Genomic DNA, 17,379 nt, shown 5'->3' with positions numbered 1-17,379 from the left:
TTTGAAGTGCCCGCGATAACAATATCGTGCATATTCATTACCGTGATTTATCGCATTACTGAATACCGGCACATGTCTAATTGGCAGTCTTGCCTCGAGACTGTAGTGAAAATGAAATGTGAAATCACCCATTGCATTTTATTTTTCAATTTGACAGGGATAATGCTGTGAAAATTAAATCATTTAATTTCATTCTCAATTTTGTCACATTTTTTGCGTACAGTTTTCTGTAATGAAATCGTTAATCTGGTTTTAATTTTCATTTTAATAATTTAATTTATTTATTTAAATTTGGCAGAAAATGCCTTCCATAGTTTCATAGTGGTCATTTTTATTTTGTTCACCTTATGTAGTAACATGGAAGTAAACTATTTTATTACTTTATTACCTGCAGGTCGATAGGATGTTATTTTGATTAAATATAATGTGGGCACATAACTTAAAAATTACATTCACAGATAAATCATTTATAATAATACTGTAATATACAATAAAAATGTTAATTTTGAATTCATGTTGACTTTAACTCCCTTTGACGTGGACTTTGTGCTTTGTAACTTTGCAGATTGCTCAAACACCTATTTTACACATTAAAGGAGTGGTAACATAAAAAGCATACACTTTACCTATAAACTTAAATATTACATAGAAGCATCATATTCAGTGTTGTGCTTAATTCTGACCCCTGTCATATTATTTTTCCCCAGCATTAGCTTTATCAGGCCTCAACAAGGACTTTTCATGACCTGTATACAGTAGCCAGCACAAATGTCAAACAGGATTTATCATTATTTACTAGATAGTGTTACATTAAGCACCAACACTTCAAAAGAATTATATTTAAAACTAGACTTCCCTGTAATACTGAAGATATACAGGGTGTTAATTACAGCAACACCTCCCCCTTAGCCTTTCAGAAGAGGCTCGTGTTTATAACAATAATCTTGGTGGGTGGATTCATTTAAATTAATGTAATAGTCTGGTTTTACACAGCACATCTAGGTTATGATCTGTAATCAGATCATTAACAATAAGTGCTTTTGAAGAAAGCAATTGGATATTCAGCAACCTGAGCTTTAGAATTAGTTTATCTACAAAGGTCTTAGTAACACAGTTTCTACAACAAGTATAGCCATTCATTAATACCCGCTAGCTTTAACCGAGGACCTCGGCCAATGTTTCATATTCGCGTCGTGCCTAACAACGCCCTTCAGCCGTGACTTATTCAGATACAGCACTAGCCTGTATCTGTCCGCTGTTTAACTGTTACGTGTCTTTTGGTTATTTTAAGTTTGTGTACAAAAAGAATCACAATGCTGATTTTCATTTCCAGTAACTTCTGGATGAGATCGAGAAAGCGAGTGTACCTGCATTTACAGTAGGCTAGATAAAGCATTTTCCTTCAGGTCAGTCCTATATTCATAATAAAAAATCCGTTTGAATGTCCGGTGTGATATCTTGTACTTTTAACAGTTAATAGGGGTTGTCCGTGCCTATAGTCATGTCAGTTGCGTCTTTCTTCTCCGTGATCACAAGTTTGAGTCATTTCAAAAGTCTTCTCTACTGACTGACTGACTCACTCATTAAGACAGTCTTTGTCTCCATCTAATGGAGAAATAATGTAACTTCTTCTGTTGCTTTATGGTCAGGGACTATTTTTTTTTCTCCAGCGGAAGGAATTGGCTTTTAGTGATTCATTTTACTTCATGAAAGTTGCATAGATACATATGTTTCGGGATTAATATTTGTATTGCTTGGTAACCGTTTTATAAAAGCAATAAGGTACTCTAGGCTAGTGCTGTATCTGAATAAGTCACGGCTGAAGGGCGTTGTTAGGCACAACGCGAATATGAAACATTGGCCGAGATTCTTGGTTAAAGCCAGTGGGTATTAATGTCTGGCTATAATTGTTGTAGAAATTGTGTTACTAAGACTTCTGTACACCCAAATAGTTGAATTTCCAAAACAGCCTAATACATGAATGAACCTCATCGTCGATTATGGTCTAGTCTGAGTCTAACATCATAACTAACATGGTCAGGCTGGTTGTTTCCATGTTCTAATGCTGCGGCAGCTTCCCGCAAAAGCTCACTAACAGATTTCGCCATATCTCGTCGTCTCGATTACAATATAATCACATTTAAATAATTTTGTTTCACACATTCAACTCATGCACACGGGATGTCGATGACTTAGCTTTACAGAAGGCGTGTCTCAGCGCCGTTACTAGAATAAGCCACACCCACTCATTAACATAGAATTTGCATGCAGGTTGTCTTTGAAAATGAAAACTGAAATAAAAGAGGAATTAAAATGAAAACGAAAATTTACATTTGTATTTGAATTGTGTCACTATTATTGCGTGAGCGTTACTAAAGAGCATTGTAAAAACTGTATTTGTAGTTTCTTTTTCACGTTTGGCTTTTCATTTTAATATTGGCAGTCTTGCCTCGAGACTGTAGTGAAAATGAAATGTGAAATCACCCATTGCATTTTATTTTTCAATTTGACAGGGATAATGCTGTGAAAATTAAATCATTTAATTTCATTCTCAATTTTGTCACATTTTTTGCGTACAGTTTTCTGTAATGAAATCGTTAATCTGGTTTTAATTTTCATTTTAATAATTTTATTTATTTATTTAAATTTGGCAGAAAATGCCTTCCATAGTTTCATAGTGGTCATTTTTATTTTGTTCACCTTATGTAGTAACATGGAAGTAAACTATTTTATTACTTTATTACCTGCAGGTCGATAGGATGTTATTTTGATTAAATATAATGTGGGCACATAACTTAAAAATTACATTCACAGATAAATCATTTATAATAATACTGTAATATACAATAAAAATGTTAATTTTGAATTCATGTTGACTTTAACTCCCTTTGACGTGGACTTTGTGCTTTGTAACTTTGCAGATTGCTCAAACACCTATTTTACACATTAAAGGAGTGGTAACATAAAAAGCATACCCTTTACCTATAAACTTAAATATTACACAGAAGCATCATATTCAGTGTTGTGCTTAATTCTGACCCCTGTCAGATTATTTTTCCCCAGCATTAGCTTTATCAGGCCTCAACAAGGACTTTTCATGACCTGTATACAGTAGCCAGCACAAATGTCAAACAGGATTTATCATTATTTACTAGATAGTGTTACATTAAGCACCAACACTTCAAAAGAATTATATTTGAAACTAGACTTCCCTGTAATACTGAAGATATACAGGGTGTTAATTACAGCAACACCTCCCCCTTAGCCTTTCAGAAGAGGCTCGTGTTTATAACAATAATCTTGGTGGGTGGATTCATTTAAATTAATGTAATCGTCTGGTTTTACACAGCACATCTAGGTTATGATCTGTAATCAGATCATTAACAATAAGTGCTTTTGAAGAAAGCAATTGGATATTCAGCAACCTGAGCTTTAGAATTAGTTTATCTACAAAGGTCTTAGTAACACAGTTTCTACAACAAGTATAGCCATTCATTAATACCCGCTAGCTTTAACCGAGGACCTCGGCCAATGTTTCATATTCGCGTCGTGCCTAACAACGCCCTTCAGCCGTGACTTATTCAGATACAGCACTAGCCTGTATCTGTCCGCTGTTTAACTGTTACGTGTCTTTTGGTTATTTTAAGTTTGTGTACAAAAAGAATCACAATGCTGATTTTCATTTCCAGTAACTTCTGGATGAGATCGAGAAAGCGAGAGTACCTGCATTTACAGTAGGCTAGATAAAGCATTTTCCTTCAGGTCAGTCCTATATTCATAATAAAAAATCCGTTTGAATGTCCGGTGTGATATCTTGTACTTTTAACAGTTAATAGGGGTTGTCCGTGCCTATAGTCATGTCAGTTGCGTCTTTCTTCTCCGTGATCACAAGTTTGAGTCATTTCAAAAGTCTTCTCTACTGACTGACTGACTCACTCATTAAGACAGTCTTTGTCTCCATCTAATGGAGAAATAATGTAACTTCTTCTGTTGCTTTATGGTCAGGGACTATTTTTTTTTCTCCAGCGGAAGGAATTGGCTTTTAGTGATTCATTTTACTTCATGAAAGTTGCATAGATACATATGTTTCGGGATTAATATTTGTATTGCTTGGTAACCGTTTTATAAAAGCAATAAGGTACTCTAGGCTAGTGCTGTATCTGAATAAGTCACGGCTGAAGGGCGTTGTTAGGCACGACGCGAATATGAAACATTGGCCGAGGTTCTTGGTTAAAGCCAATGGGTATTAATGTCTGGCTATAATTGTTGTAGAAATTGTGTTACTAAGACTTCTGTACACCCAAATAGTTGAATTTCCAAAACAGCCTAATACATGAATGAACCTCATCGTCGATTATGGTCTAGTCTGAGTCTAACATCATAACTAACATGGTCAGGCTGGTTGTTTCCATGTTCTAATGCTGCGGCAGCTTCCCGCAAAAGCTCACTAACAGATTTCGCCATATCTCGTCGTCTCGATTACAATATAATCACATTTAAATAATTTTGCTTCACACATTCAACTCATGCACACGGGATGTCGATGACTTAGCTTTACAGAAGGCGTGTCTCAGCGCCGTTACTAGAATAAGCCACACCCACTCATTAACATAGAATTTGCATGCAGGTTGTCTTTGAAAATGAAAATGAAAACTCTGAAATAAAAGAGGAATTAAAATGAAAACGAAAATTTACATTTGTATTTGAATTGTGTCACTATTATTGCGTGAGCGTTACTAAAGAGCATTGTAAAAACTGTATTTGTAGTTTCTTTTTCACGTTTGGCTTTTCATTTTAATATTGGCAGTCTTGCCTCGAGACTGTAGTGAAAAAGAAATGTGAAATCACCAATTGCATTTTATTTTTCAATTTGACAGCGATAATGCTGTGAAAATTAAATCATTTAATTTCATTCTCAATTTTGTCACATTTTTTGCGTACAGTTTTCTGTAATGAAATCGTTAATCTGGTTTTAATTTTCATTTTAATAATTTAATTTATTTATTTAAATTTGGCAGAAAATGCCTTCCATAGTTTCATAGTGGTCATTTTTATTTTGTTCACCTTATGTAGTAACATGGAAGTAAACTATTTTATTACTTTATTACCTGCAGGTCGATAGGACGTTATTTTGATTAAATATAATGTGGGCACATAACTTAAAAATTACATTCACAGATAAATCATTTATAATAATACTGTAATATACAAAAAAAATGTTTATTTTGAATTCACGTTGACTTTAACTCCCTTTGACGTGGACTTTGTGCTTTGTAACTTTGCAGATTGCTCAAACACCTATTTTACACATTAAAGGAGTGGTAACATAAAAAGCATACCCTTTACCTATAAACTTAAATATTACATAGAAGCATCATATTCAGTGTTGTGCTTAATTCTGACCCCTGTCATATTATTTTTCCCCAGCATTAGCTTTATCAGGCCTCAACAAGGACTTTTCATGACCTGTATACAGTAGCCAGCACAAATGTCAAACAGGATTTATCATTATTTACTAGATAGTGTTACATTAAGCACCAACACTTCAAAAGAATTATATTTGAAACTAGACTTCCCTGTAATACTGAAGATATACAGGGTGTTAATTACAGCAACACCTCCCCCTTAGCCTTTCAGAAGAGGTTCGTGTTTATAACAATAATCTTGGTGGGTGGATTCATTTAAATTAATGTAATCGTCTGGTTTTACACAGCACATCTAGGTTATGATCTGTAATCAGATCATTAACAATAAGTGCTTTTGAAGAAAGCAATTGGATATTCAGCAACCTGAGCTTTAGAATTAGTTTATCTACAAAGGTCTTAGTAACACAGTTTCTACAACAAGTATAGCCATTCATTAATACCCGCTAGCTTTAACCGAGGACCTCGGCCAATGTTTCATATTCGCGTCGTGCCTAACAACGCCCTTCAGCCGTGACTTATTCAGATACAGCACTAGCCTGTATCTGTCCGCTGTTTAACTGTTACGTGTCTTTTGGTTATTTTAAGTTTGTATACAAAAAGAATCACAATGCTGATTTTCATTTCCAGTAACTTCTGGATGAGATTGAGAAAGCGAGTGTACCTGCATTTACAGTAGGCTAGATAAAGCATTTTCCTTCAGGTCAGTCCTATATTCATAATAAAAAATCCGTTTGAATGTCCGATGTGATATCTTGTACTTTTAACAGTTAATAGGAGTTGTCCGTATAGTCATGTCAGTTGCGTCTTTCTTCTCCGTGATCACAAGTTTGAGTCATTTCAAAAGTCTTCTCTACTGACTGACTGACTCACTCATTAAGACAGTCTTTGTCTCCATCTAATGGAGAAATAATGTAACTTCTTCTGTTGCTTTATGGTCAGGGACTATTTTTTTTTCTCCAGCGGAAGGAATTGGCTTTTAGTGATTCATTTTACTTCATGAAAGTTGCATAGATACATATGTTTCGGGATTAATATTTGTATTGCTTGGTAACCGTTTTATAGAAGCAATAAGGTACTCTAGGCTAGTGCTGTATCTGAATAAGTCACGGCTGAAGGGCGTTGTTAGGCACGACGCGAATATGAAACATTGGCCGAGGTTCTTGGTTAAAGCCAGTGGGTATTAATGTCTGGCTATAATTGTTGTAGAAATTGTGTTACTAAGACTTCTGTACACCCAAATAGTTGAATTTCCAAAACAGCCTAATACATGAATGAACCTCATCGTCGATTATGGTCTAGTCTGAGTCTAACATCATAACTAACATGGTCAGGCTGGTTGTTTCCATGTTCTAATGCTGCGGCAGCTTCCCGCAAAAGCTCACTAACAGATTTCGCCATATCTCGTCGTCTCGATTACAATATAATCACATTTAAATAATTTTGCTTCACACATTCAACTCATGCACACGGGATGTCGATGACTTAGCTTTACAGAAGGCGTGTCTCAGCGCCGTTACTAGAATAAGCCACACCCACTCATTAACATAGAATTTGCATGCAGGTTCTCTTTGAAAATGAAAATGAAAACTGAAATAAAAGAGGAATTAAAATGAAAACGAAAATTTACATTTGTATTTGAATTGTGTCACTATTATTGCGTGAGCGTTACTAAAGAGCATTGTAAAAACTGTATTTGTAGTTTCTTTTTCACGTTTGGCTTTTCATTTTAATATTGGCAGTCTTGCCTCGAGACTGTAGTGAAAATGAAATGTGAAATCACCAATTGCATTTTATTTTTCAATTTGACAGGGATAATGCTGTGAAAATTAAATCATTTAATTTCATTCTCAATTTTGTCACATTTTTTGCGTACAGTTTTCTGTAATGAAATCGTTAATCTGGTTTTAATTTTAATAATTTTATTTATTTATTTAAATTTGGCAGAAAATGCCTTCCATAGTTTCATAGTGGTCATTTTTATTTTGTTCACCTTATGTAGTAACATGGAAGTAAACTATTTTATTACTTTATTACCTGCAGGTCGATAGGACGTTATTTTGATTAAATATAATGTGGGCACATAACTTAAAAATTACATTCACAGATAAATCATTTATAATAATACTGTAATATACAATAAAAATGTTAATTTTGAATTCATGTTGACTTTAACTCCCTTTGACGTGGACTTTGTGCTTTGTAACTTTGCAGATTGCTCAAACACCTATTTTACACATTAAAGGAGTGGTAACATAAAAAGCATACCCTTTACCTATAAACTTAAATATTACATAGAAGCATCATATTCAGTGTTGTGCTTAATTCTGACCCCTGTCAGATTATTTTTCCCCAACATTAGCTTTATCAGGCCTCAACAAGGACTTTTCATGACCTGTATACAGTAGCCAGCACAAATGTCAAACAGGATTTATCATTATTTACTAGATAGTGTTACATTAAGCACCAACACTTCAAAAGAATTATATATGAAACTAGACTTCCCTGTAATACTGAAGATATACAGGGTGTTAATTACAGCCACACCTCCCCCTTAGCCTTTCAGAAGAGGCTCGTGTTTATAACAATAATCTTGGTGGGTGGATTCATTTAAAGTAATGTAATCGTCTGGTTTTACACAGCACATCTAGGTTATGATCTGTAATCAGATCATTAACAATAAGTGCTTTTGAAGAAAGCAATTGGATATTCAGCAACCTGAGCTTTAGAATTAGTTTATCTGTGTTATGTCTGTTTTTTATTTGTTGAACAACAATTAAACTTTTACGCTTAAATGGTTTTGGGAGTTTTTTGTATTTACAAAATCAGGAGAACAGACAGTCTCCATGTAATGCTATCTAGGTGAATCTCTATGTGTTGGTGAAGCAGTATTCCGTCTTCTAAAGCCATACAATAATTATTTCTTTTTGATATAATAGCAGATTGCTAGACTTGTAAGTGCCAAATTGCTAATAATGTAATATTAATAAAGAATGTATTGATTATAAGTAAACAGAGTGCATAATCTTCATATTCATGTTAATTTTTGTGAGCTTCAGGAAGTGGAATCAGCACTGTGCATTTCAAGAAACCCGTAAAATTGTGAAGATTGTGAAGCACTAAAATGTCTGGCTTGTGCTTTTAATTCTAATTTATCCTGATTCTCATGGCATTGATCTTTATGAAAGGGAGTTTTTCATTTTCAGAATTCTTTTCTTCACATTCACTGTCTGCAATGAGGTTAAATGAATAGCTTATAGCTTCCCTTTTTGGTGTGGTTTATTGTGTAAAGTATATTGTAAATGATTACAATTGCTGTATTATCTCTTTCTAATGCATGTAGCATGATGAAATTTCTCACTTTTGACATTCTCACATTTCCTGTTTTAAAGTGAGGAACAAAAGATTAAGTCTTAGTCCAAACTATTCCTATGACATGATCCCTGTTCAGGACCCACTAGACAATTCTTGATTGTGGACAGCTTTTGCCATGTGAGATGGGCGAGACAGAGAAAGATGGGTGGAGTGCTGGAGGAGGTGAGAAATTAGGTCAAAGCTGACAACAGATTTGCTGCTGCAAGATGGTCTGGGAGGAGCTCACCTGCTTAAAAAGAGAAAGAATTTCAGAAGACAAAAGGAGAGCACGGATAATATTGTAAAGATACTAACTGCTCCTGCGTGAAGTGATAGATGGTCAAATATTGTGGCATATCACAAGATATATTCTCACTAGCACAATCATCAAATAAGACTGGGTAAGTTTACAGAATATATATTTTAATTATCTCCCTTTTTTTTACTGAAACCTTTTGAGTGTTTTTGTGGTTGTGTATTCAATAGGCTAACTGAATAAGAAGAAATTCAAATAGAAATGGTGTCAATTAATTTAAGCAATGCCTTTGACTTTTAGCAATGCCATTAATTATGATCATTTGTCACACTTATTCAGTTGTGTTTATTCTTAGATTCGTTTTCATGGACTTTAAGTTGGTTATGGTTAGTCACGTGTTCCTCTGTTTGAGTTTCCCGCTACTCATGTTTCTATGGACACTAATCATCATCACAGCTGTTCTTTAACTAATCACCTTAGCTGTTTCTCAATACCAAGTACGCAAACTTCGGACTTGAGTCCTTGGTAGTTCGTACTTGACAAGTTCGACTCAGGAGAACGAACTCCCGAGGACGGGAGGACGCAAGTCCGATAATTCTGCAAATGGAACAGCGGCGTACTTGATAGCGTCACTCAGCTAGCTCTGGCTACTACGGTTATCTCTTTATGTATATCTAGGCTACAAATAAAACAAAATATGTTATAAACCACCACTCTGCCTCTTTTCATTTTCATTAAAAAAAAATCTTAAACATAATGGCCACACAAATGTGGTTCAGGCAAGGCAACTGATTCTTCACTGCATTTATTTATAACAACACGAAATATAAAACACAACCCTGACTCTTTTTGTTTTCATTTTAAAAATATGATACATAAAAAACATTATAATATTGATCATTAAAACTAACATTTAGCAAAGAGACAGGGTTGTGTCATTTTATTTTATTATATATGTACGTACAGTGAAGAGAATGTAGGCAACATGTATAATAAAATATTTTATGTTTTAAATATATAAAATAAAATGACATAACCTTTTTTGTTAAATGTCATTTTTAATTATCAATAATAGCCATTATAAAAGTATAAGTAGCCTAAAAGGTATAAGAAGCTATACAATAATAAAGCAAACGATTCAAACATAAGTCAGCTCTCTAGGCTACAACGTTAAAGTTAAATAGACTAAATAAAGCTAACTTCACTTTGCCCTCAGCTAAAACGTTTTGCCAGGGAACAAATTATAGATTAATGAGACAAATAAAATAAATAAATAAATAAATCGCCCGTTAGATATACACAAGACGATTTATACCTCATGTTAAACCACTAGACTAGAGACATCCGAGCCAGCGGCAAACGTCAGCAGCACTAACCGAGGAAAGGCTGTTCTCGGCGGGGTACATGAGCGCCGAGCGTCCGATTGCCTGGTTCTCACAACTCTGAAAACGTCAGATCAAATTTTCAAATAGGCGCTATCTTTATAAATAAACCAGAGATTTGAGCTTTAAACAACTATTCTCGCCTGAAATACTCTTAAAACTACATTTCGTGACACAATTACAGCAGTATTTTTAAATTACGCTGGGTTTCTCCTCTGCTATTGACGCTTGCTGGTTGGTGTGAGATGCATTCTGGGATACCTGGCTGTCTCAAGTCCGCACAAGTCACCTCTCGATGCATCCTCGGTAAAAGGGGCGGATCAAGAACATATCCGGGGATTTGAACTGGACTTGGCTGGATGTGAACTTTGAATTGGAACAGTACTTGGGCAGCGACTGATGACGTTTCTCAAGTCCAAAAGAACACAAGTACAGACAAGAACGCATATTGAGAAACGGCTCTTGTGTATTTTAGTTCCTCGCATTTACTCAATGTTTGTCCGGTCTGTTTGCGTGTATGTATTACCTGTTGGATGAGTATTAATATCTGCATTTGAACTTTATTCCTGATAATCTTCTGTCTGACTGCACCTTGCTAACATTATTATTCCATTCTAGACACTGTAATGATTTGTCTTTCTTTAGTTTTTTTTAAGTGTTCCTATTAGATTCCCCACTGAAAAGTCAGAAGAATGAGCAGCAAGGTATGCCACACCTTTTGCATTTATATTATATATTATATTATATTATTAGGTGTGTAATGATACACGTATTCGTATTGAAGCGTTCGGTACGAGGCTTTCAATTCGGTAGGCTACGCATTACAACCGAACCATTTATTTTGGACCATTTTTCCTGCCGAACAAAATTTCGTTATTTCAAATGTAGGCGGCGGCAAGCGCTCTCATAATGTACGACATCAAATGACAAACGTAATGAAAGCGGAATAAAACCGTGCTACTCCTTATTTTGTGCTTCACGGACCGTTTATCAGTTTGGACCAATGCAGCGCGAGCCGATCTTGATCAAGCGACACTGTTACTACACAGCGCTAAGAGATCCAGTAAAAAAAACATTTGAATTCGCCACTGAAGTAATAACATCGCTGCGAGATCTAGAGAGAAGCATTCACATTTCTCCGTAATTAACCGATCAAACAGCGGCAGCGCTGACGTGGAAACCAGGAAGAAACAATGTGCTTTCAAGCAACGTCGGTTTAATTTCGACATTATGAATAAAATTGCTGCCCTCAAATGTTAATCTGAAATAAAATAAACCTTTTTTTATTACTACTACAATATTGCATTTCATTTTTTTTTTAAATAAGGAGCTGTTTTTGTTTTATATTCTCCTAAGAAGAGTCAAGTATAGCTCCATAATTGCTAAAGTAAAAAATGATCATACTTTATGATGTTAGTTTTAAAAAATAAAATCAAGTTAATTTCTCTGGCATTTCTTTTTCCTGTTTTGAAAACATACTGAACTGTGATTTTTGTGAACCGTTACACCCCTATATATTATATATGCATTATATTATATTATACATTCAATATAATATTATTTTTCTTTTCCAGGCATTTGCAACCTGGGTGCTTCTGGCTACAAGTAAGTTTGATTTATTAAGGAAGATATTGGTAAAAACCAATACTGCTATAAGAAAAAAAAAAAAAAATCAATCTCCTTATTTACAGGTACAATTATCACACTCTCCAATCAGAGTAGGTGTCATTTTCTTATTTAAAAAAAACAAAAAAAACCCCACTAAATCTTGCATGCTCTGTCTGTCAGCATATTGATATCCTGAAAGACTCTCACTCTGACCATGGTCTACTTTAATTTGCCCCCTTTTTTTATCAAAACAATTTCCTCTGTTTGGTATTTATCAGGTTGTATAAGCAAGTGGTTTGATCGTGATAACCCAAATGGAAATGGAGATTATGAGCTGTTGGCTGACCTTCTCAGTATGTATACTGAAGAAATATGCCCGAATCCAATCGGCATAGAGGCCCAGACTATCTCCGGCCAACCAGCATCTCAAACAGGAAACGTCTTTGCAGTGTGAGGTTTAATTCAAACAAATTATCTTACTTGTGCTTTACAATGTATTTATTATTCTGTGTCTTTCTGAAGATACAATCCAACAACTGGGTTTTCTTGTGTAAACGCAAACCAAGGAGGAGGGTTTTGTGCCGATTACAAGGTGCGCTTCACCTGCCCAGAGGAATGGTGTTCAAGTAAGTGACATTTACACACAAAAACGGCCGCTGAGCTGTTCATTTTTACAAAAGAATTCAATGATATTATCTTTTTTGGGGAATGAACGATATCTGCTCAACTGGTCATCCTCTATTAGAATGTAGGACACCCTGGTTTGACCGAGATAATCCCGGAGGAGTGGGAGACTATGAGACGCTGTCGTTAACCCTGGTAACATACCCACTACAGGCCTGCGCTCAGCCCATCGCCATTGAGGTCACAACCATTAGTGGCACCCCAGTACTGCCGACTGGAAATAATTTTCAAGTGTACGACCAACAATGTCATTCTCTATGCTAAAATTCTTTCAGATTAGAACAATGACATGGATGTATTTTAAATGTGAGATCTACAGTAGACACAATGGCCTTGTCCCACCAAATATTTTTGCACTACTTATGTACTGAATATCTATTGCAATTCTCTTGGTCAGTCTAGTTGCTTGATGTTGATTAACTGCTTTAAGTGTTTAGAGCAGAATTTTAGAGAATGTAAGCTCATTGCCCTGTATGCACATTTAAATTCAGAGAAATACAGATTTAACACTTGGTCGCAGTTGTAGCACTTGCTTGTAGGACTGTGCATTTTCTGAAACATTTACTCTTGCATATACAGTTGCCCAATTATTTTTCTGTAGATGGAAGAGCAGCGTAGCTACTGCCAAGTCTCTTAACCTGAGTTCTAGAAACTTGAATATACAATTTAACATGCAGAGCGAGTCCTAGAAGCAAGTCTTTCAATGATGTTAACAGATGCATTTTGTTTTTGCAGATATGATCCAACACAGGGCTTTGCTTGTGTGAATGCACAACAGAATGGAGGGTGTCAAGACTACAGGGTCCGTTTCACATGTCCAATGAGTTTTTGTGTTCCAAGTATGTATCTTAACTTCATCTACTATAATTTTATTTGTGTGTATGTATATGGGGTTGTATACATATACATATACATATACATATACATATACATATACATATACATATACATATACATATACATATACATATACATACACACAACCCCATATACATACACACAACCCCAAATCCAGAAAAGTTGGGACATCTTGTAAAATGCAATTCCATTAAGTTGTTCAGAGAACTTTTGTACAGTTTAAAAATAATCTATTTCTTGATTTTATTGCAACTTGCAAAGTGTCCCAACTTCTGGATTTGGGGTTGTGTGTAGGCCTATATCAGTACACATTTGTACATGTATATTATTTTGGCATAACTATTATCTCTGTTCATCAGAGTGTGTAACCAGGTGGTTTGATTCTGACAATCCTAATACAAATGGAGGGGATTCTGAACTCTTGACTGCCCTTCTCAGTTTGTATCCTGGGTACATTTGTCCGAATCCACTCGGAATAGAAGCTCAAACCATCTCTGGCCTGCCAGCATCTCAAACAGGAAATGTCTTTCAAGTGTGAGTCTATCAAAGGATCTGAAATGAAACTGTAAATGTTTTTGTTTTTTTATGTTCTAAAGCTCTTTTGTATTTTCTGAAGATTTAATCCGACAACTGGGTTTTCTTGTGTAAACGCAAACCAAGGAGGAGGGTTTTGTGCCGATTACAAGGTGCGCTTCACCTGCCCAGAGGAATGGTGTTCAAGTAAGTGACATTTACACACAAAAACGGCCGCTGAGCTGTTAATTTTTACAATAGAATTCAATGATATTATCTTTTTTGGGGAATGAACGATATCTGCTCAACTGGTCATCCTCTATTAGAATGTAGGACACCCTGGTTTGACCGAGATAATCCCGGAGGAGTGGGAGACTATGAGACGCTGTCGTTAACCCTGGTAACATACCCACTACAGGCCTGCGCTCAGCCCATCGCCATTGAGGTCACAACCATTAGTGGCACCCCAGTACTGCCGACTGGAAATAATTTTCAAGTGTACGACCAACAATGTCATTCTCTATGCTAAAATTCTTTCAGATTAGAACAATGACATGGATGTATTTTAAATGTGAGATCTACAGTAGACACAATGGCCTTGTCCCACCAAATATTTTTGCACTACTTATGTACTGAATATCTATTGCAATTCTCTTGGTCAGTCTAGTTGCTTGATGTTGCTTAACTGCTTTAAGTGTTTAGAGCAGAATATTAGAGAATGTAAGCTCATTGCCCTGTATGCACATTTAAATTCAGAGAAATACAGATTTAACACTTGGTCGCAGTTGTAGCACTTGCTTGTAGGACTGTGCATTTTCTGAAACATTTGCTCTTGCATATACAGTTGCCCAATTATTTTTCTGTAGATGGAAGAGCAGCGTAGCTACTGCCAAGTCTCTTAACCTGAGTTCTAGAAACTTGCATATACAATTTAACATGCAGAGCGAGTCCTAGAAGCAAGTCTTTCAATGATGTTAACAGATGCATTTTGTTTTGTCAGATATGATCCAACACAGGGCTTTGCTTGTGTGAATGCACAACAGAATGGAGGGTGTCAAGACTACAGGGTCCGTTTCACATGTCCAATGAGTTTTTGTGTTCCAAGTATGTATCTTAACTTCATCTACTATAATTTTATTTGTGTGTATGTATATGGGGTTGTATACATATACATACATATACATATACATATACATATACATATACATATACATACACACAACCCCATATACATACACACAACCCCAAATCCAGAAAAGTTGGGACATCTTGTAAAATGCAATACCATTAAGTTGTTCAGAGAAAACATGTACTTTTGTACAGTTTAAAAATAATCTATTTCTTGTTTTATTGCAACTTGCAAAGTGTCCCAACTTCTGGATTTGGGGTTGTGTGTAGGCCTATATCAGTACACACATTTGTACATGTATATTATTTTGGCATAACTATTATCTGTGTTCATCAGAGTGTGTAACCAGGTGGTTTGATTCTGACAATCCTAATACAAATGGAGGGGATTCTGAACTCTTGACTGCCCTTCTCAGTTTGTATCCTGGGTACATTTGTCCGAATCCACTCGGAATAGAAGCTCAAACCATCTCTGGCCTGCCAGCATCTCAAACAGGAAATGTCTTTCAAGTGTGAGTCTATCAAAGGATCTGAAATGAAACTGTAAATGTTTTTTTTTTTTTATGTTCTAAAGCTCTTTTGTATTTTCTGAAGATTTAATCCGACAACTGGGTTTTCTTGTGTAAACGCAAACCAAGGAGGAGGGCTTTGTGTCGATTATAAGGTGCGCTTCACCTGCCCAGAGGAATGGTGTTCAAGTAAGTGACATTTACACACAATAGAATTCAATGAACTGATCTTTTATTGGTCATGAATGAAAGATATCCACGCAACTGGTTATCCTCTATTAGAATGTAGGACACCCTGGTTTGACCGAGATAATCCCGGAGGAGTGGGAGACTATGAGACGCTGTCGTTAACTCTGATAGCATACCCACAACAGGCCTGCACTCAGCCCATCGCCATTGAGGTCACAACTGTTAGTGGGACCCCTGTACTGCCTGGAAGCAACTTTCAAGTGTAAGTTTAACTATATAATTATTTTATAATAAAATATTACATAATATTATAGTAAAAGTAATTTTGTAATGATTGATAGGAATCTACTTTGATTCTGCAGATATGATCCACTTAAGGGCTTTGAGTGTGTGAATATGCCGCAGAGTGGATGGAACTGTCAGGACTACAAGGTCCGTTACACGTGTCTGCAAAGTTTCTGCAATACCTCCATTCTCCCAAGCCTCCCATTGGATGTCACAAACATGACTAACTTGGAAGTTTAGGCTAATATCTGTCAAACTAAGCTTTTAATTTACATTTAGATTAGAAGCAAATAAAATAAACATTTGATTCCATTGCCATTTCTCGCCTCAGCTCATATCATTGTACCATTGGTGAAGTGCTAAGAACATTAGAGGAAATTGATCATGTCAATTTCAAGACCATAATTCAATTATGATACCTGCATATCAGCAAACTTGTGCACACCTGTATACGTGAAAAATAGTTAAATGTTTATTATAGGCCTCTAGTTAAATTAACAAGTCAGCCATGCTGCTTTTTCCTCATAAATAACATCAAGCATGAAAGTTGGCTGATCATGAAATTCAGACATTAAGTTGTTAATTTTCTTCAAAGATATTGTAACTAAGCAAAAAGAGAACTAGGTGGTAAAAATAAATAAATATATATATATATATATATATATATATATATATATATATATATATATATATATATATATATATATCATGTTGTAATAACGTAATGAACCCATTTTTACAGTGACAGTGCCATAAATACTACTGTAGGTTACCTTAATGCACAGTTAAAGGGATAGTTCACCCAAAAATGAAAATTCTGTCACCATTTACTCACCCTCAAGTTGTTACAAACCTGTATGAATTTTTTTCTTCTGTTAAACAGAAGAAATTTTGAAGAATATGGGTAATCAAACAATTGATGGACCCCATTTACTTCCATAGTATGGAAAAAGTGTTAGGTTACCCATATTCTTCAAAATATCATCTTTTGTGTTCAGCAGATGAATAAAATCATCCAGGTTTGCAACAACTTGAGGGTATAGGCTAAATGATGACACAATTTTCATTTTTGGGTGAACTAGCCCTTTAACTTTTGTTTTTATTGTAAGGAGAATATAGGACAGCATGATATAAATTAAATTGCACACATTAAAATAATATTTTATAATAAAAAATATTACAAAATGTAT

The 17,379-nt window shown here is 35.3% G+C and overlaps 1 protein-coding gene across 1 annotated transcript; it reads left to right on the top strand.

The window, feature by feature from the left end:
- The first annotated feature begins 9,056 nt into the window (after positions 1 to 9,056).
- On the top strand, positions 9,057 to 16,507 carry LOC311073119 (mucin-5AC). Its single transcript, XM_084098579.1, has 16 exons — positions 9,057 to 9,178; positions 11,061 to 11,119; positions 11,990 to 12,020; positions 12,107 to 12,133; positions 12,302 to 12,473; positions 12,546 to 12,649; positions 12,769 to 12,940; positions 13,443 to 13,546; positions 13,925 to 14,099; positions 14,182 to 14,285; positions 14,405 to 14,576; positions 15,079 to 15,182; positions 15,544 to 15,718; positions 15,801 to 15,904; positions 15,998 to 16,166; positions 16,267 to 16,507. Exons 2-16 carry the CDS (start codon positions 11,108 to 11,110, stop codon positions 16,427 to 16,429), a joined length of 1,788 nt encoding a protein of 595 aa, XP_083954705.1. The 5' UTR covers positions 9,057 to 9,178; positions 11,061 to 11,107; the 3' UTR covers positions 16,430 to 16,507.
- Positions 16,508 to 17,379: the final 872 nt, after the last annotated feature.

This window comes from Abramis brama, assembly GCF_963993115.1.
Source record: "Abramis brama genome assembly, chromosome: 22".
Taxonomy (NCBI): domain Eukaryota; kingdom Metazoa; phylum Chordata; class Actinopteri; order Cypriniformes; family Leuciscidae; genus Abramis; species Abramis brama.
This window is presented reverse-complemented; position numbering and strand designations above follow the sequence as displayed.